This window comes from Pieris rapae, chromosome 2 (genome assembly GCF_905147795.1).
Source record: "Pieris rapae chromosome 2, ilPieRapa1.1, whole genome shotgun sequence".
NCBI classification, from domain to species: Eukaryota; Metazoa; Arthropoda; class Insecta; order Lepidoptera; family Pieridae; genus Pieris; species Pieris rapae.
The window spans coordinates 8,122,278-8,141,065 of NC_059510.1; the positions used below are offsets into that span (position 1 = coordinate 8,122,278).

An 18,788-nucleotide genomic window follows, 5' to 3' on the forward strand; every position below is an offset into this window, starting at 1 on the left:
TTATTCTTTAATTTTGGGAAAAGAAATTTCCCCGTACTAGACTATCTAAAGTTAGTAATTCTTTTTTGGGAAAAGGATACGTTTCTTTAATAAAATCCCAGGCACTTTTATGGCTTTTAATAAATTTAAGAAATGTATTTAAAAATCTGTATAAAAAGGCGACAGAAATTACAGCGACCGCGGGACTAAATCTTAAATAATCATGGATTTTTTAAAACGAATACGTTTTGTTGTATGTGAAACACCTCTGTTACCATGAATTACTATTCTGTTACCCGATAATAAAAGTGATAAATCAATAATAACGTTTTTCGTTTGAAGAACAAATTAATTAATATATTTTCAATCAATAATTAATTTAGTTAAAACTAAAATACAATTTCGATATTTTAAAGATATAAGTGAACAAATAATTTTTGCTAATGAATTTTAAATTGACCCATTGGGTATAACTCAAACAAACGTACAAGTTTATACATTCGTTCGTTCGAGTTCAACTTACCCAAGTCTTCTGCACCTGCTAGCCAATATACGCTATTCGCTAGAAAAACAAATTATTTATCTCGTTAAAATAAATTTTGTAAAATCAACTGCTAATATTATTTGAATTAATATTTCTTTTGGCGCGTTAAGGAAAAATTGTGAAGTAAATTGAAGTAAAGTGAACCCTGAAGTTCAACATTTTAGTTTTTTTCTATTATTAGTGTAGTTTGTTCTGCAAACATGAATTAATTTTTTGGAAAGATTTTTTATCTTAGTATTGTCTTTTATTTCTATAATCCGTTAAAAAAGTGTTTTTCTTTAAATTTTTTATCTTGTTAAACCAAAGGACACGCGTTCTAACGCGTGTACATAAGTACACACAGTTTTTTTTAAATTTTGACTCGCTCATTTTAGAATTATGTCCCCTACATATACGTTAAGGTAAGTTAAAAATAGTTTGAAAATAAATTGGCAACGGGACCCTAAAATATGTATTTGATAATTACACCAAGATATTCATCAATCAATTAGCAAACACATTTGATATAGATAAGTTGAATGAATAATTGAGGACTGCGCGTTTTAACGTTCGTCTCAATGGACGACAGAAATTGCGAGTATATAGAACTTGGGAGAAAATTTAAAATGGAAAATTTGAAAAATCAGATATTGATTGTTTCATGTTGTAAGTAACATTTTAATTAGTGTAATAGAATCTTTTTAGTAAAAGGGTTTATCTTTACACCCTTGTACTCATATAATGATGAAATCACCGACGGGCGTGGACCCAGTAACGCCAATCGAATTTCTATAGAAATGGTCACGTGACAAAATGTGAACTGGCCAGCCTTTTTTCGTCTTCTTCCGTGTCTTGTTTTTTCAAACTGTTTTTTTTCAAGCAGTAGGATTCTTGTGAATGATCAATGCTATGGCTGGGTTTATGGTTGCCTGGGATGTTCCTGGTTCTGATGAGCTTTTTGTCTATTGTATTCGTTCCCAAACGTGCAGTAGCAGCTTATACTCTTCCTTCGCTTTGTGACATGAGAACTAAAGTTATTTATAAATTACACTATCTTTATAAATCGCTTTTAATTATAATATATACTAGTCCATTTATATCTATTTAACCATTGGCTTTCCAATCATTGGTTGGATTTCTACGTCTATATCTGTTTGGTTATTATTCTTTTCTATACTAGGGAGGTGGGTGGTCGTTCTTCTGTGCCTGATACATGCCGTTGACATTTTAAATCGAAGGCATTCCGATTTCATAACGTTGTTTACTTTCACCGTATACATGGAATGAAATGTTTATTGGGGCACAGTCAGAGTTTGAATATATAACCTCACAGATAAATCTGTACCGATTTGTTTAAATGAGAAAAATGTGTAACAATACGATATACGGTATATAGTATATTGTATTGTTTACACTTTGAAATATTTTTTTCTTTAACCAACAAATTATTTTTTTCCTCGTATTTGTTATGTGTAATACGATATACCGTATATCGTATTATTACACTTTGAAATATTTTATTCTTTAACCAACCAATTAATTTTTTCCTTCGCATTTATTATATTCACGTATATAAGCGTTTGTCAAATTAAATGATTATTTAATTTTTCTTATGTACCGTTGTATATAATATATTATAATCAATGTGTGCCGAGCGTTGGTAAGCGATTGTAAAAAAATAAATAAATTTCAGTGAACATAGGCCAGATTATAGTTGGCTACAGCGTCGGCTGGTCAGCACCAATTATACCTAAAATGAAGGATGTCTTGGATAATCCATTGCCAGAACCAATCACGGATTTTGAGGCTTCTTGGGTGGGGTCACTTTTGTATATTGGTGCTTTGGTAGGTGGGTAATTGCTTTGAAGGCTACACTTATTTATCCAAATTCCAATCTGCATCTAATATTATACTGGTTAACGTAATAACTATTGGTCGCATTACAGAACTGTCTGGAATATTCCATAAATTGATCCCCAAATATCGATGTACCCAAGGCTGTGTAAACATTAATCTACGACAGAATTGATGCGAGACACTGCTAACAGTGAGATTATGAGCAAAGTATCTATGCAAAAACTCTTCCAGTTATCTTACTCTTTGTCTATAGTAAATCACATGGGGGATCGTATGGGCTATTACAAGTAAGATTTCCGTAATAGAGAGGATAGGAATAGGATTCTAATATTATGATTGGATTTAAAATGTCAGATATTTTTTAAAGATATCGCCTATTGTTGTCAGTAGGGCAGGGGGGGTTGTATCCACGGGGATATGGGCTGAAAATCCCCATTTGTAGATCCGCTACTGGTACATCATATTCATATTAAATAACAATAACAATTAAACACCATGCAAAGTCTCTCCAAACACACACTTGGTAAGCGTAGGAGGTAACACATAATTCGACACATATTGTTGTAATTAGATTTCAAGGATGCTAATAAATTTTAGGTCCATACGTAACTGGGGTTCTTGCCAATCTCATTGGAAGAAAACCATGCCTGATTATTGGTGGTTTTTTGAATATCATCTCTTATATCTTGGTGGTGACCACAAAGAATATTGCCATGGTGTATGCCATCAGAGTTATGAGTGGTCTTGGTATGGGGATCACTACAGTGGGAAATCTAGTTTATATTGGAGAAATTGCGTAAGTGTATTTTGTTTTAATACTTAACGTACATGTAAAGAGAAGACTTTAGTTTCTTTGTGTGTTGTGTATGTTGTCTTTTTAATGTACTTTAAACTTTGTTTGTCATTTCAAGCTTGAATTCGTAGTAAAGCTTTACTTTTACGAAGAAAGCAAATAATTTTTACAATCAGTTGATCGTCTAGTCTCTTGTACAAAAGTATTTGCCCCATGCCGTGGTAATTTTGATGAGCCCATATATAGAAAATAGCTTTTTATTATAGAACAGCGGGCAAACGGGCAGGAGGCTCACCCGATGTTAAGTGATACGGCCGCCCATGGACACTCTCAATGCCTTAGTCTCGTAATCCTAGATGTCATACATTTTTCGTAGACTTCAGCTTTTAACACATTGGTTTAACTCATCGTTAAATGAGTAAAGAACTAATGATATTCTTAACGTGGAATAATATTTTTTGTAGATCAACCCATATTCGAGGGATTCTTTTAACTTCGACGTCTATTATTGGGATATCGGGGACTCTCCTTGTTTATGCGGTAGCGCCATATGTTTCGTATGTAACTACAGGGTACATAGCTCTGGCAATATCTATACTGCATGTGTTTGGGCTATTTTTCATACCTGAATCACCGATATATCATGCAATGAAAGGTAAATAATGTTTCCAATATTCTTATCTTTATCTAGTTATTGTCATGTATAAATTATCTACCATTGAAATATTCTTATATTTTGTGTATAATTAAAAAAAACAGTAGCTCTACAACCTTACATTTCTGTTTATGTTTTGTAATAATTTTTTTTTAAATCGGGTGATAGACTAGATAGACTAGATGTGCCTGGCACACGCCGTCATGTGACGCATGCCGGTTTCCTCGTGATATTTTACTTCACCGTACCGTTATATGCGCACATAGCCGGGGTTCGAACTTTTTGTTGTTCACTTCTTACGCCAATCTGTTACGTTATTTACATAACTTTTTTTATATAACAAGAGGCAAACTCGTAAGAGGCTAACCTAATTCTAAGTGATACCACCGTCCATAGCCACTCACATTGCCAAAGGCTTGCAAGTGCGTCGCCTTTTAGGAATTGTTACGCACCTTTCTGACTTTTCACGTACTTCTAGAAAGTATGTATGTAGATCACGATTGGGCCTCCGAAATATATCAATGATACAAAACTTTCAGAAAATGAATTAACTGCTACAAAGACTCTCTGTCTTCTGGGACGTTCCGATGACGTCAAGAAAAGTATTGACGCTCTCAAACAGCAAGAAGAGACGACAAAAGTCCAGGATTGGATCGAAATATTCACAATAAAATCAAATAGAATGTCCTTATTTATAACATTTACTCTGGGAGCATTTCAACAATTGAGCGGTGTGGCTGTTGTACTATTTTTCGCAACAACAATTTTTGCTCAAGCCGGTTCATCTGTTGAACCCCATGTAGCGACAATAATAGTTGGTGTTACAAGATTATTGTCAAGTTTAATTGCACCTACGTTTATAGATCGATCGGGTCGCAAAATCTTGTTGTTGATTTCAATGGCCGCATGTGCTCTTAGTCTGGTAAGTTTTTGTTTATCAGGTTTATATAAGATTATGACATACGTCTCGGATTGGGAATCATAAGACATCCCATCAATGTATATGAATATTTCTCTTTCTCTCTTACTCTCAATACCGATTCCATTTATGAAACCAATCAAGAACTTAATTAATGGCAGAATTTAAAACGTTAAAACCGCAGTCTAAAATGTGTTAAGTTTGCTAATGCTAGCATGTGCCTTCTAAACTTAAAGCATTCGGAATCTGGAGGGATTAGAGATTATGCACTATGGCGGAAATTAAATCTATTTCATTACACTACATTGTTCTATTACATTTTCAGTCAGTTCTAGGAGTATACTTCTATTTGGATAGAGTGAATAACGCCGCCGTAAAGACTGTCGGCTGGCTACCCTTAGTTGCTCTGATAGTCTATTTCTTCTGCTATGAAGCAGGTACGTGATTACTATTACATACAGGCATAAGACTGATGTTAAAGACGTATCTCAGAACCTCTATACGCTGGCCTGAAGTTTACAACTGCCTGGTTTTTGTTAGATAATAATTTAACTTTCATTGATAATTAATGCTTTCATTGATAATAAAACTTAAAAGTATTTTAAGTTTACCATCTTCGTCTTGTTGTCGTTATGCGATTTTGTTTTTTATAACAACTTTTTTTAAGCGCCAAGTGGTTAAGGGGAAGAATAAAAACAGTTGTCACTTATGTAAACCTTAATATGTAAATAAGTATATTAATTTCCTTTAGCCGCTGTCGTAAATAATTAAGCTTTAAAATAATTCAGGTTTCGGAACTATACCAAATGCAATCGTGGGAGAAATGTTTCGAACCAACGTACGATCGAATGGCTCGGCTCTCGCTATCACCATGACCTGGTTGGTGGGATTTGTTCTCACCACCAGTTTCACCACCATGGTGGACTCCCTCGGCGGCGACGTTACGTTCTGGCTCTTCGGAGGTTCCTGTGTGCTTGCCTTTATTTTCACTTACTTCTGCCTACCAGAAACAAAAGGAAAAACTCTTAATGAAATTCAGGAGATGCTCAGTTAAATCGGGAGATCAAAACTTTTATAAGTAACATAAATAATTTTTTCTAAGTACGTCCACAACTCAAACTTCCAAAAGTAAAATTCGAGTTGTACTAATAACAAGATGCAATAATAATAATAGTATATATTAATAAAACTTGTGTGTGTCACACACATTTTCTCGATAGTCTTACTGCCGTTGTTGCTACTGTATGGATATTCCAAATCTATATAAATACAATTGAATCACAAACTTGTTGCTAAGCGCCAAACTCGAAGACGGATGGACGAATTAAAGTAATTTTTGAACCATTTATTCCTTGAAATCTAAGTAAGGTTATGGATAGAAGAATTGATAAAATTGTAAAGAAAAACTTAAAAACCAGTGTTAATTTTACGTTGAAGTTCTATTTTTTATTATATTAATGTTTCAATGTTTACAATACATATTTAGTTTGAAGTGAAGTTCTTCAATTTTTTGAAGTGAATGTGTGAATAAAATTTATGAGCGTAGTACCTCATTTAACTCTTTTTTGGTTAATTAAGTTAAATTAGGTACTATTTTTATACCTAACTAAATAACTGTTAATAAATGTAAATAATAATTAAATAATATATGTCAATTATTTAAACAATAATAAAAATAATGAAATATTCGCGACTTTAATTATGTTTCATAATGTATGGATTAAATACCAAATAGCTTTGCAACACATAAATTATTCGAAAGATAAAAGTTCCGTATAAGAAACTTCGCGGTTCATGACTATCTGAGAGTCGTGAAACGCAACTATAGTATCTATCCTACCAATAAGTAATAAATAGATTATTTGGAACTTATCCGTGCATTGTGAACAGACCCTAAGTCTGTCAAGCAAGTTTCCATTTAATTGAGTGTCATTATCCTACGTAAGTTAGCCTTACCGCTAAGCCTTGACTCAAAATCTGAAAGTGAACATTACGTTAAATGTTTTTTTACGATACTTACATGACACACGATATGCATGCACCCCAAGGCGCCTTCCTGCTGGACATGTTTCAAAACACAATCCACAACTAATCACTCGAGTATCTAATAAATGAAATTTGTTGGACAGGAAGAGCCGATTCATAAGGAATCGTTAAAATTGTTGACACAGTAATAATATTTTTAATGTCATTCTAATGATTGGATAAAAATGTATTTTTAATATTAGTTGCTTTAAGAATGGAAAGTTGATAATCATCAACGTTTCATCAACTAAAACCGGTTTTAAGAACTTTATTATATTTTGAATAATATCTGATTCATATGTCACTTGATTCGTTTATATTAATTGTCATAGTCAGAATATGGCGGAGTATATGACGTGTGGCCCATATGAAAAAATCCTTTAATTATCCTTCGATTAAATTATTTCTCTAATATTTACATAAAACAAAGCACCAATGAAGTATTTTAAAATAGGTACAATTCTAATAACTCCTGCACTAAGATGTGAGCAATTTGCTTGGTAAGTGTAAAATAAAAAACGGCAGTAGAAAAGATGACGATTTTTCGTTAATAAATCACAATGATTTTACTATCAATATAGCACGATCGGCTTGATCCTTTGGCGTTGCGTAGAGATGTGGGGTCACTCTACATCTTCTACCGAATTAACCATGGAGAGTGTTCAGAGGAGTTGTTCGGATTATACCTGCAGCTCAACTTCATCATCGGACGTCGAGGCAGAATACGAAATTCCACCCGTATCATTTTGACGTCCGCCGTTCCACAACTGAGCGTTTTTAAGGCAGTTTCCGCCACACGCTGCAACCAGGTGCCCAATGAAATATTTCTCAACTAATTCGACTTAGGGTTCTGCTAGGAAACTGCCAACTTTTCTATAATTTTTTTTAATATGTTGTGTGCAACAACAACTGGCTCCGTCATCCAATGGACTCCTTCAACCCCCGGTACGGTTCCCCACCATCCTTTCTTCCATTTCGGACAATAAACTCGGAAGGACACATCATACTCACACGTGACATCCCCATCCCTATAATAGTTTACCTGGTGGTCTTAGACCAAGAACAGGGTTGGCAACCTCGGGGAGAATAGTGCACCAAAACTTTCTTGGGAATCAGACTGACCTGCGCCATGACTACGCCTCTCAACCCAAAGAAGGATACGGAGGGGTGGGCCTATGCCTACCATGTGACGTAAGCATGTCTCCCTGGGACCGTAGAAGCACAGGTCCAGACGTTAGTGTTTTTTTTTCTTAACTTTTCAATTTTTAACTTTTGTTTATTAAAAACGCACGTCAAAGTTATCGCTAGCGGTCTTACTATAAATTAGCAGTTAAATTATGATGAATTTTAATCAGTGTAATTAGGCGATACAAATTTATTACACTTGGTTGTTAATAAAGTATTTTAATTTAACATATATTAGGGATCATTATTTTTTGCAATTATATAAATAAAAATATAAGAAACTTGAAACAAAGAGTTTTGCTGTAGCCCTAATACAGGCGAAATATTATGATGAATCAAGGTAAGGTGAGGTTCAAGTGCACATGCACTAATTAAAGATTTAAATTCTCGGTAGACAATATCACTGAAGCCGGAGCTGGTGCCTTTTCTTAACGAATAAGTTTCGCAATACAGCGAGGAAATTGTGCCAGTATTAAAAGTACAATGCCGTCAAACTATTCAAATTTGTGTGTCTAAGACAAACCGGTTACCTCACGATGTTCTTCTTCACCGATCGAGCTATTGTTAAAAGCGCACATACAAAGAACGCACAGTGCACAGCCGGGTATCGAACCTACGACCTCAGAGATGGGAGACGCATGCTGATCATTGCTCTTAGTAACACTATACAATCCAATAAAGCCCCGTTTTTTCTATTCGTAAATCGTGGCTATTTCGCCACGATTTTTTATTTTTTATTTTACTCAACTCCCCTGCCATCGTGTCCAGGGACTTTATATATCTCACATTGTTTTTTCAACAAACAAAAAAAAATATTTCACTGCTACTATTTGGGAAATAGTGTACATATTGGAAGTGTTACGCTTCGGTAATTACGCCCCGACTACATCGGTAATATTTTTTTTAACAATATTCATGAGACCCGCTCATTCCGTCTTGTTTGCCGCCTTTATATATACAATGATTTTTTCACTAACAGTTTTCATACTGGCGGTTTTTGTTAGAAGAAACTGGAGCATTGCAAGCATTGAAGATTTACAATAAACAATGTTGTAACTCGATATTTTGCTGTCTTGTTACTATAATGTAGAATAAGTTCATATAAGTAGGTCGCTTAGGTAGTCATGATTTAGAAATGTGTGTATTTTAGGGTAACGTTATGGAAATTTTGCACAATAATTTCTTTAAAACTGTAATTTACAATAATATATGACAGTATTTACAATGTTCTTACCCTAGGTACCAACTCAAATCATTAATACGCGCCTTTGCAGTTGAACACCACTCCCCTTAAGTCTAGGTTAACTAAGGAAAACCTCTTATATTTGAGGCGAATTAATAACTAATTCTTAGAATTTTATTTAAGTAACAATATAAGAAATTGATCGAAGCCATAAGTCTGCCATTTAACATATATTTATTATTAACAGGTAGTTTTGTGTAAGTATACTGTTTAAGTGATGCTCCTTAATTAAACACCTGGGGTGACTCGCTAATGTGATTTAAATTATAATAATTAATATTCTTATTACTATTTACTTAAAAAATTGATGCATATGAGATGTCAACTAACAATATTATTATTAACATACACGATTTAATAGATCGACTAAGCTATTGGGAAAATGTTAATTAACTTATTACAATCATAATTAATGTGTTCATAATTTATATTATAATAAAATTAGTACAAAACTACAACACATACGGAACGATTTAACGTTAACATCGAATGTAAAATACCTAAATGTTGTCACTATATTTAGGTATTTAGTGAAGCATGAACAATAACAAAGTAATTATTTAATGAATACCATAAAACAAGTACCCATTACAGTGATAAGATGAGTGGTATAAGGACACAATTACTTATTGTCGCTTGTGGTATGTATGTAAAATAATTATTTAAAATAGTAACTTACCTAACGTAAGATAATTTTCATTAGCTCTTAAAGACCAAGTTGCTCAGCGCCATCTGTGGCCTCAAAGCTGGTCGTCTATCGTCTACTTAACTAAATAAAAACTAAACTCAGCGAACTAAACTAAAGTTATCCGTCCACCAGGACGTTATGGTGTTAACCGGACGTTATGGAAGCAGATATAAGCTATAAGCCTTCTGGTCGTGTCCACATGTCCTAGGGACGGCACCGCATTTTTTTATATTTCGAAAGTAAGTTGATGTTGACATGTGTTTGTCCTAATTTTGTGGTCCAATTTAAAAAAAAAAAAGCCTTAAAGGAGGATCACAATCGTCATAGGAACAGAAGATTGATTATTTCTCATTTTATAAATAAAATCGCAGACACAGATACTGCCTGTTGCCTCTCTTATTCGCTTGAACGCTCGGCTCAGGCAGAAAGTGACCTGAGACGTTTTTTCGTGCGTGCCGGCGGCGTTCAATGATTTACTAGACATTATCTCGTCTATTATGTCCGAATTACACGAGCCTAGTTTTTCAAGCTAGTGTCAGTCAGCTAGCAAGCTAGTACGTTTGGCCGACGACCTAGACAAAACTAGTTTAATTTTAGACCTAGTAAGCTAGTTAACAAGCCAAGGTTTTTGTAGGATGGAGTTCACTGATTTTACTATCCTGGCTTGTGTACTAACTTCACGTGGCCGGTGAAGCTAGTTTTCTGTTGGCTAGTAAGCTACGCTATTTTTGTACGCTTTGTTTATTTTTGTCACAGTGACACGTCTCAAAAACACGTCGCTTTGAAGATGCCCAAACTAAGCATGGATATTAAAAGTAATGGCGAATTAAAGACTGAGATAGTCACAAGGTTTTTGTAACTCTTCTTCTACCTACTTGTAACTCTTGTTCGTCTCGTGCGAATTGGCACTGTTTTCGAAGTAACGCATTCAGCCGAATAGTGCTTTTTTCGCATGCTCATTTAGACGCTCATTTCAGACGTGTGGTTTAATCTAGCTTAAAATAATCCTGGCCTCGTGAAAACAGAAATAGTTACATGTTCTGTTTTCATGTGGCAAAAAAGCCAGCCAGGACAGTACTAGCTTGAAAAACTAGCCTCGTGTAACTCGGGCATTACACACAAATCTACAAAAATGCCTAAACTGTCACCGACGCAGGCAGGCTACTTTTGGAAAGCTTACTCGCCTAGTGACTCCACTTTTGTTTTTTCTTTTTATAAGCTTCGAAAGTTACCTTCAACGTGCCATTATTTTACTTATTTTCCAGTGAACATAGGTCAATTCATAGATGGATATAGTGTGGGTTGGTCAGCTCCGATTATACCGAAACTACAAGATTTGAGTCAAAGCCCATTGAAAGAGGTTATCACAGATTTACAGGTATCCTGGATTGGTTCACTGTTGTATTTAGGATCTATTGTTGGTCAGTATAGTTAGATATCGGATATGGATACGAGTTTCGTGATTTATTTATTATCTAACAGTTTTAAAAAAAATCGCACGGCTATTGTTGATTTCTTGTTAAGGACTGACAATTATGTAATAAAAATAAATAAGAATTTAATTAACTCATATGGGTCAACATTACATTTGTGTGTGGTTTTAATTATTGTTCATCAAGAGAAAAATACCTGCAAAGGAATGTATCTTATATATTTTGAAGATCGTAAATAGTATATTTCATTACAAGTGCGGAAAGCCTGTCATTGCAAAGAGTTCCGACAAATGTCTACCCGAGCCGAGGCGCAGCCGAAGGTGAGGGTTGACAGTCGGGACAAGTTGCAATGACGGTACCGCACGTGTACTGAACGACTATTTTTAATACAGTTGCGAAAAAATTAAGCAATTTAATTAAACTATTTACTTTTTTTCTCTTCTATCTACGGAATAAATTCATTGCACTTAGATATGTTTCCGGTAAATTGTTCTCCGAAGCATTTTATGCAATTATACTGCGTTCGGGTGGTATTCATTCAAATAAAATATCGTCAAAATTACTCATTTTGTGCAACAAATAACTCAACTCGAAGGAAAATTTTTGGAAAATGGCGCCATTCTGGGTAGGCAAAGGGAACTTGGCCCATACAGCCAATTCTTCAGTAGACTATTTTTATTGAAAGAAAACCAAATCTAACTCATTGAGTCCAATCATTAAATCTGATATTTAAACAAATAGTAGCTTCTTTTTAAAATATTTGCATGAATCATAAAATCTTCTGTGATTTTTTTTAGTAAAAACTTCATGGTTAGTTTTTTCTTTTTAATATATTTTTTATTGATATGAAATATAATAAACCTAACCTAACTTATTGAATCCAATTATTAGTAAACTTTTTAAAAATACGTATTTGCATATATTATAAAATTCTTTTTAATATTTTTTTCATTGATATGAAATGAAAAGAAACCTAACCGAACTTATTGAATCCAATTATTATAATATTTAGAAATCATATATCATTAAAACTTCTATGAATGTTTTTTAATAAAACCTTCGTGATTGGTTTTTTCTTTTTAATACACATTGTTTTGACAGTTGGCAAAGAAAACGCACGAGTGCGGGAATGGCAAAGAAAAAGCACGAGTGTGTAATAGCCCACTTTCCGAACGCTATACCTCCCTGCAATATGCCACTTTTTGAGCAACTGTATTAAAAAACAATTTTCAATCGTACTTTTTTTACCATTATGGTCTGTAGTTGATCGATCAAATTAAAAGCTAAGCTATGTTTTTTTAGGTCCCTACATCCCCAGTTACCTATCAAACATAGTGGGAAGAAAACCATGCCTATTCTTTGGTGGAATGCTCAACTTAGCGGCTATAATACTTATCGTTACAACGAAAAATATAGCAATGATTTTCGCTATAAGAATCATAAGCGGACTTGGTATGGGAATGGTGACTGTTAGTAACTTAGTATACGTAGGAGAAATAGCGTAAGTATATACATTAATAACATACTTTTAAAGTCCTTCACAGCACACTCTCAATCGACCGTCGTACAAGCAAGTAATTATAAAGAAACCTTGAAGGCACTAATAAAATATGAAATACTCGATACCTATATTAATGAGTCATACTGATTATTTATTGTCTATGACCACATAATTATATTGTAATAGGTACTTAATAACAATGTCATCGGTAGTAACGACTATCACTTTTTACAACCAAATATGAGTAGTGCCTTCGATGTCGTTATGAAACATTTTACAGGAGGCTAATTGATACCGCCGCCCATGGACACTTAGGTGCCAAACGGCTCGCAGGTGCGTTGCCGGCCTTTCAAGGATTGGTACGCTTTTTTCTTGAAGGACCCTAAGTCGGATAAGTTAAAAACGTTAATTTGTGTGACGGATGTCGAGGTGATACGGGTGGAATTTTGTATTTTGCCTCGATGTCCGATGAAAGTCATCCGACCACCTCCTCTGAATACTATCCGTAGTAAATGCGGTAGAAAATGCAGAGATCCTTATGTATAAACAAGGAATAAGATGAAAAAAGATATTATCATATGAATAAATACTTAGTTGTTTTGCAGCACAGTTTCTTTTTCTTCTGATTATTTTTTCTCTTTTGGTTTCCCTTTCTGCTCCGAGCAGAGACCGGCCTCTGTTCTAAATACGACTATGGAACTTTTATCAACAAAATCATAGCTACAGTTTCGATCAGCCTGGGCGGAAATCTCCAATGTAATGGAATGAAAGGGTTTAGAAATAATACCTCATATGTAATAAACGGAAATCCTTAATAATGAAAAATATCATAGAAAGTTTATGAAGCCGTAAAATTGGTAATTCTGATCTTATTTCATGATTTTTATATAAACTTCATAAGTGGATTTTTTTTATATGTCAGTCTGAAATGTTTTGTAGGTAGGTGGTATCTCAGAGGCGAATCTTTTTAGATTTTATTCATCTATCTCCTCCATAGTGGTGTTAAAACGTTTGACCATGACTCACAGATGAAGATAGTGAAAAAAATTTAATACTTTTTGATATAAATTTTTGCTATCTGCAGTGCTTTAACCTGCTTAATATTTTTTTTAATCTTGCGCGTTTGATAATACGGAAATGTTTGCGAATTTTACTTTGTCGCTTAATTCTTTGACAAACTCACGGCGAATGGATTACTGAGAATATAATTTTAAAATTATTGAGATTAAATTGTCATTCGAGCTGTAACGCCATTTTGTGTGCACACACAAACTTATTGCATTTTTTTACTAATATATTAAAGATATAAGAAAGAAGAACAACCTATAAAAGCTAACATTTCTTATGTTTAAAAAATGCAAATCTTTTCCTTAAAAAACACAATTCATAGATAATATAATACATTGTCATATTTCAGATTTTTAATTTTATTCTTTTGTTTTTTTTTAAATGTATCTTTGTCTTTTAAGCGCTTGTTTTCTGTTCTTTATTCATAATTTGTTAATCCATGTAATCTGTTTTGGCTTTCTGTATTTTTTTAGTATTTTATATAATAATATGAATTAAGTAAGCTGTTAGATTACTTATAATTAAATAAATAATTAAATACATTACCACTTACCTATGCTTAATATATGATTATTGATTGATATAATATAGTTTCTTAATAACTTTTACTCTTTCAGGTCCACAAACATTCGTGGTATTCTTCTAACTTCTACATCAATTGTGGGTATTTCTGGTACTCTAGCTGCCTACTGTGTCGGTCCGTTTGTCTCCTATAAAATGACGGGCTATTTCGTCCTACTTATTAACATAGTACATGTTATAGGTATATTTTTCATCCCGGAATCGCCAGTTTATTATGCGATAAAAGGTTAAAATATTATTATTAAAATCAATTGACTGATATTGAGCAGTTTTGACCTAGTGTGAAACTCATCACTGGGGTCGTAAGTTTGAACCCCGGCTGTAATAATTAACCTTTATATAATTATGTGGACATTTAACACTCGCATGTGAAGTTAAACATCCAATGAAACATGGTGACAAAATGAAGGGGTGCCATGCCGCCTTAGAGCGCGGCCACACGATGTGGTAACACGTGCGGCGCCGCACCGCATTTACTGCGAGCTAAACGGACGTTGCGGTGTGGCAATATATTTTTCTCGCCTCGTCTCGCAGGTCACAAGTCCGGCGCGACGACGCAACGCGTCGTGTGACATGGTATAGTAATTTGTGTGTAGGATGACGTTGCGGCACCGCACCGCACTCTTAACGCATCGTGTGGCCGCGCTCTTAGACTTAAAACGTCGACGTCTGTCAGGCACAGAAAGCTGATCACCTCCTTGTCTACAGGAAATGTGAGGCCAAGGTCAAGTGTCGTAGCATTTCTTTATTATCTAGTATTTTTCCGATATTGTAGGAAAATCCAGTGTAACATACTTACATATAATTAAGTCTAAAATACGTTTACAGGTAAAGAAATAGAAGCAAAAAACACACTTAGATCCTTAGGCAGAGTTGAAGATCTAGAAAGCATATTTGAATCAGTGAGAGGCACAAATCCAGACGAAGCGAGTAGCTGGAAAGCCTGGATTAAGATATTTACAGTCAAGACGAACAGACGAAGCCTAGGCATAACACTAACTTTGTGCACATTGCAGCAGACTAGTGGTGTTGCGGCAGTTTTATTTTTTGCAACAACAATCTTTCAGATGGCTGGATCGTCTATAAGGTTTGTTTTAACCAATAATAGAATTTTATTTACTCCTACAGTCTTGACTCTAGACTCCAGAGCATAACGTTTACTTTTTTGAAAAATTAATAATGAAAATTGAAACTGGTAGTTTCTATATGTTATGGTGGACGTAATGAAAAAACTGCATAATCAGTCAAATCACTTTGATCTTCCTACATTCAATGTAAATTTTTTTTTGCTTAAATTCACATTCAAGTTGAATCTGAATTCTTTTATTTTTTTTTATTTCACCATTAGATAGCTTTCTTAATCTAATACTAGATGGCATTGTCAACTTTGTTTGTACAAGACACACGGTGCAAACAAATTAATGTTAAGAGAAGTTTAGATTGTAGCAACAATAAAGATTCTATAACCATAAACTTAAACTCTAAAAACTTCTTTGCAGTATAGAATCACAAACACAAACCTCTGGGTAGTTTTGTAACTAAAATAATAGTGTTCAAAATACCACACCTGTATAGTACTTGGTTCTAACAAGTACTATACAGTGTGGTATTTTGCTGGCTTTATAAGTTGTAAATAAACATTGCAATTACCAAACAATTAACTATATGGTTCAATACATCATAAACATAAGAGTTTTAAAAATAAGTGTGTATAGTTATCAATACCAATAATTTAATTTGATTTAATTTTAATTCGAAATTAAAGTTATGAAATCAATAATGTACCTATTGCTAACTAACAAATAAATCTTAATAGTTGAAATTTTCTTAAATTCCGTAGTGCGATGTTATAATTTAAGAATTACATATTTAAAATCGCTATAAAAATTATGGAACCTTTTAGGTACTTATAACGAATTTTACAAAATTTCAAAAGTAATAGTATCGCCGAAATAGCTCAGTTGGGAGAGCGTTAGACTGAAGATCTAAAGGTCCCCGGTTCAATCCCGGGTTTCGGCAGTTATATCTTTTATATATTTTTTAATGCGTTAAAAATATTTTAGGCCTGACATAGCTACAATAGTAATAGGCAGCACAAGGTTATTAGCTAGTATGATAGCACCTTTTGTTGTCGAACGAGCTGGTAGAAGAATATTACTACTCGTATCAACAGCGTTTTGTGCATGTAGCCTGGTAAGTACTTTAAAAATAACACTATCATATCTCTCTAAACTCAGATTTAAGTTGCTGTCACCAGCAACACTGCACTGCACCGCACGCACTGAACAAAGATTATATATTATAACAATTAAATTAAAAAATATGTAAACATAAATATATAAATTAAAATACAAACACAAATTAAATTTAATGACGATTGTGATTAAGCAAGACGAGGTGAATGGAAGGATGAATGTACACTTATAATTTTGTTAATACACAATTTATAGTGAGTTGATTTAAAGTTTTGCAAGAGATTGAAACCGAAAATTATGTAAACAATTTATATTAATTTGTGTCAACAAATACAGAAAGCGATAAACTGAAGAGACGAATAGATAGTTATTCCTGAAGTTCAATTAATTAGTTGTTTTATCTAATGTTGGCCTAATGGTATCAGAGACTGTCATCCTCATTTTCTGAGCTAGTTGGTTCTCCCTGTCTCTGCGCTAGAGCACCAACGAGAAAACATCACAATCGTGTCAGGCACAAAAAGTTTATTACCTATTTGCCTTTTAGAAAAATATGGCAATCACACATACTTCTGAAGCCCGGACGTAAGAAGTATGTGTATACTGTGTAGCGTCACTGGTTAATTTCTGTAAAAAATCTTTGCAAAATACACAAAACATACACGGATAAAGATGCGGATAGAAGCTAATATTTCTTTATTAAGCCTGACCCAGGAACTGTGCAATAATTAATTGATTTCATTTAATTAGCCTATATCTTATGTACTTTCAGTCGATTCTTGGCACCTACTTCCACTTGGCGAGAGCTCAGAATTCTATTATATCAGAGATTGGTTGGCTGCCTTTGCTATCACTTATTATGTATTTCTTTTCGTATGAAATAGGTAAGTTTTTATCAGTTTTTATCATTATTATACATTTGTTAAATCAAAACACATCCACTATAATAAACTAACAAAAACTAAACATTCTTAACCTCGGAGATGGAAAAATTATAAATTAATCTAAATAGGTAAATGAAACACCATATTAACTATTACTCACTTATATAACTATATTATCTATCGTTACAAGTACTCAGTAAAATTGTCTTCGTATTAAATAAATCTACGAAAGTCATTATTTTTTCTATAGATCCATTTTTATTGGATAAAACGAGTGATTGCTGCTTAGAAAATAACATTTTCTTTACCTACATCTAATTTTTTATCTTATTTATACTTAATACAGTTTAATTAACGCAAACATTTATTTAATTTATTTTTCGCAGGTTTTGGAACTATGCCGAGTGCTTTGGTCGGTGAGATGTTTCGAGGCAACGCTCGTAGCACGGGTTCAGCGGTTTCCATGACAACCGCGTGGATTATTGGTTTCGGTGTGGCCACTAGTTTTGGTTCCCTTGTGAAGATCATGGGCGGTGATGTCACTTTCTGGATATTTTCCTGCTCCTGTCTGGTCGCGTTTATATTTACCTTAAAGTGTGTACCAGAAACGAAGGGAAAGAGTTTGAATGAAATACAAGAAATGCTAAGTAGATAGTATTATGTTGTGGTATTTTAAATATTGTTTAACAAAAGATTTTCGATTAATCAATTTTTAAATTGTTTTAATGAGTAAATAACCATGTCTGCAAAACTAGATGTAAATAATTTCTCTATAATAATGAAATAATAATAATATTAAAATGTAAGGTAGTCAAGAAAAAAAAACCTGTCTCGATGATCAAAAGATAGTAATTTTATATGCATTTAAACGCCGAACTTATGACTGATGTACCACAATTGAACTTTGCGAAAGCAGTTTTTGAGAGAAATATATGTAAATTAGTTATTTAATTCATCATTAAGTTGTGTTATATTAGCTCATTATTGTGATAAAAAGCCGGGACCTATGTCTTAAGAGACTACCGATGAACCATTGTTTTATCAATCGAGATAGGAATGTATTAATAAATGACCTATGTAAGATTTTTCTCCGAGGTGTCTAAATACTCTAAACATAGCATTTAGATTTATTTATTAAACGAATTTTCGAATGATGATGTCTTTTGATATTTTCGTTATGTTTTTAACCCACGGTGCCCACATACAAAAATCTTATCTCTTCTGCATATTTTTGATATTATTTGCTAAGATCTAATTTTCA

General features: G+C 33.6%; 2 protein-coding genes and 1 non-coding gene across 3 annotated transcripts; all 3 read left to right on the plus strand.

Annotated features, from left to right (window-relative positions):
• The first annotated feature begins 1,058 nt into the window (after positions 1-1,058).
• Positions 1,059-6,318, plus strand: LOC123690661 (facilitated trehalose transporter Tret1-like). The gene is made up of 7 exons (XM_045634371.1): positions 1,059-1,168; positions 2,196-2,351; positions 2,957-3,155; positions 3,617-3,807; positions 4,347-4,729; positions 5,052-5,163; positions 5,515-6,318. Exons 1-7 carry the CDS (start codon positions 1,081-1,083, stop codon positions 5,778-5,780), a joined length of 1,395 nt encoding a protein of 464 aa, XP_045490327.1. The 5' UTR covers positions 1,059-1,080; the 3' UTR covers positions 5,781-6,318.
• A 3,400-nt stretch (positions 6,319-9,718) lies between these two features.
• LOC111002889 (facilitated trehalose transporter Tret1-like) lies at positions 9,719-18,681 on the plus strand. Its single transcript, XM_022273168.2, has 8 exons — positions 9,719-9,820; positions 11,133-11,288; positions 12,603-12,801; positions 14,487-14,677; positions 15,280-15,538; positions 16,515-16,644; positions 17,416-17,527; positions 17,914-18,681. The coding sequence occupies exons 1-8, from the start codon at positions 9,781-9,783 to the stop codon at positions 18,180-18,182; spliced, it is 1,356 nt and encodes a 451-aa protein (XP_022128860.2). The 5' UTR covers positions 9,719-9,780; the 3' UTR covers positions 18,183-18,681.
• Positions 16,398-16,470, plus strand: Trnaf-gaa. The gene has a single exon. It is a non-coding gene; the product is annotated as a tRNA-Phe (tRNA).
• Positions 18,682-18,788: the final 107 nt, after the last annotated feature.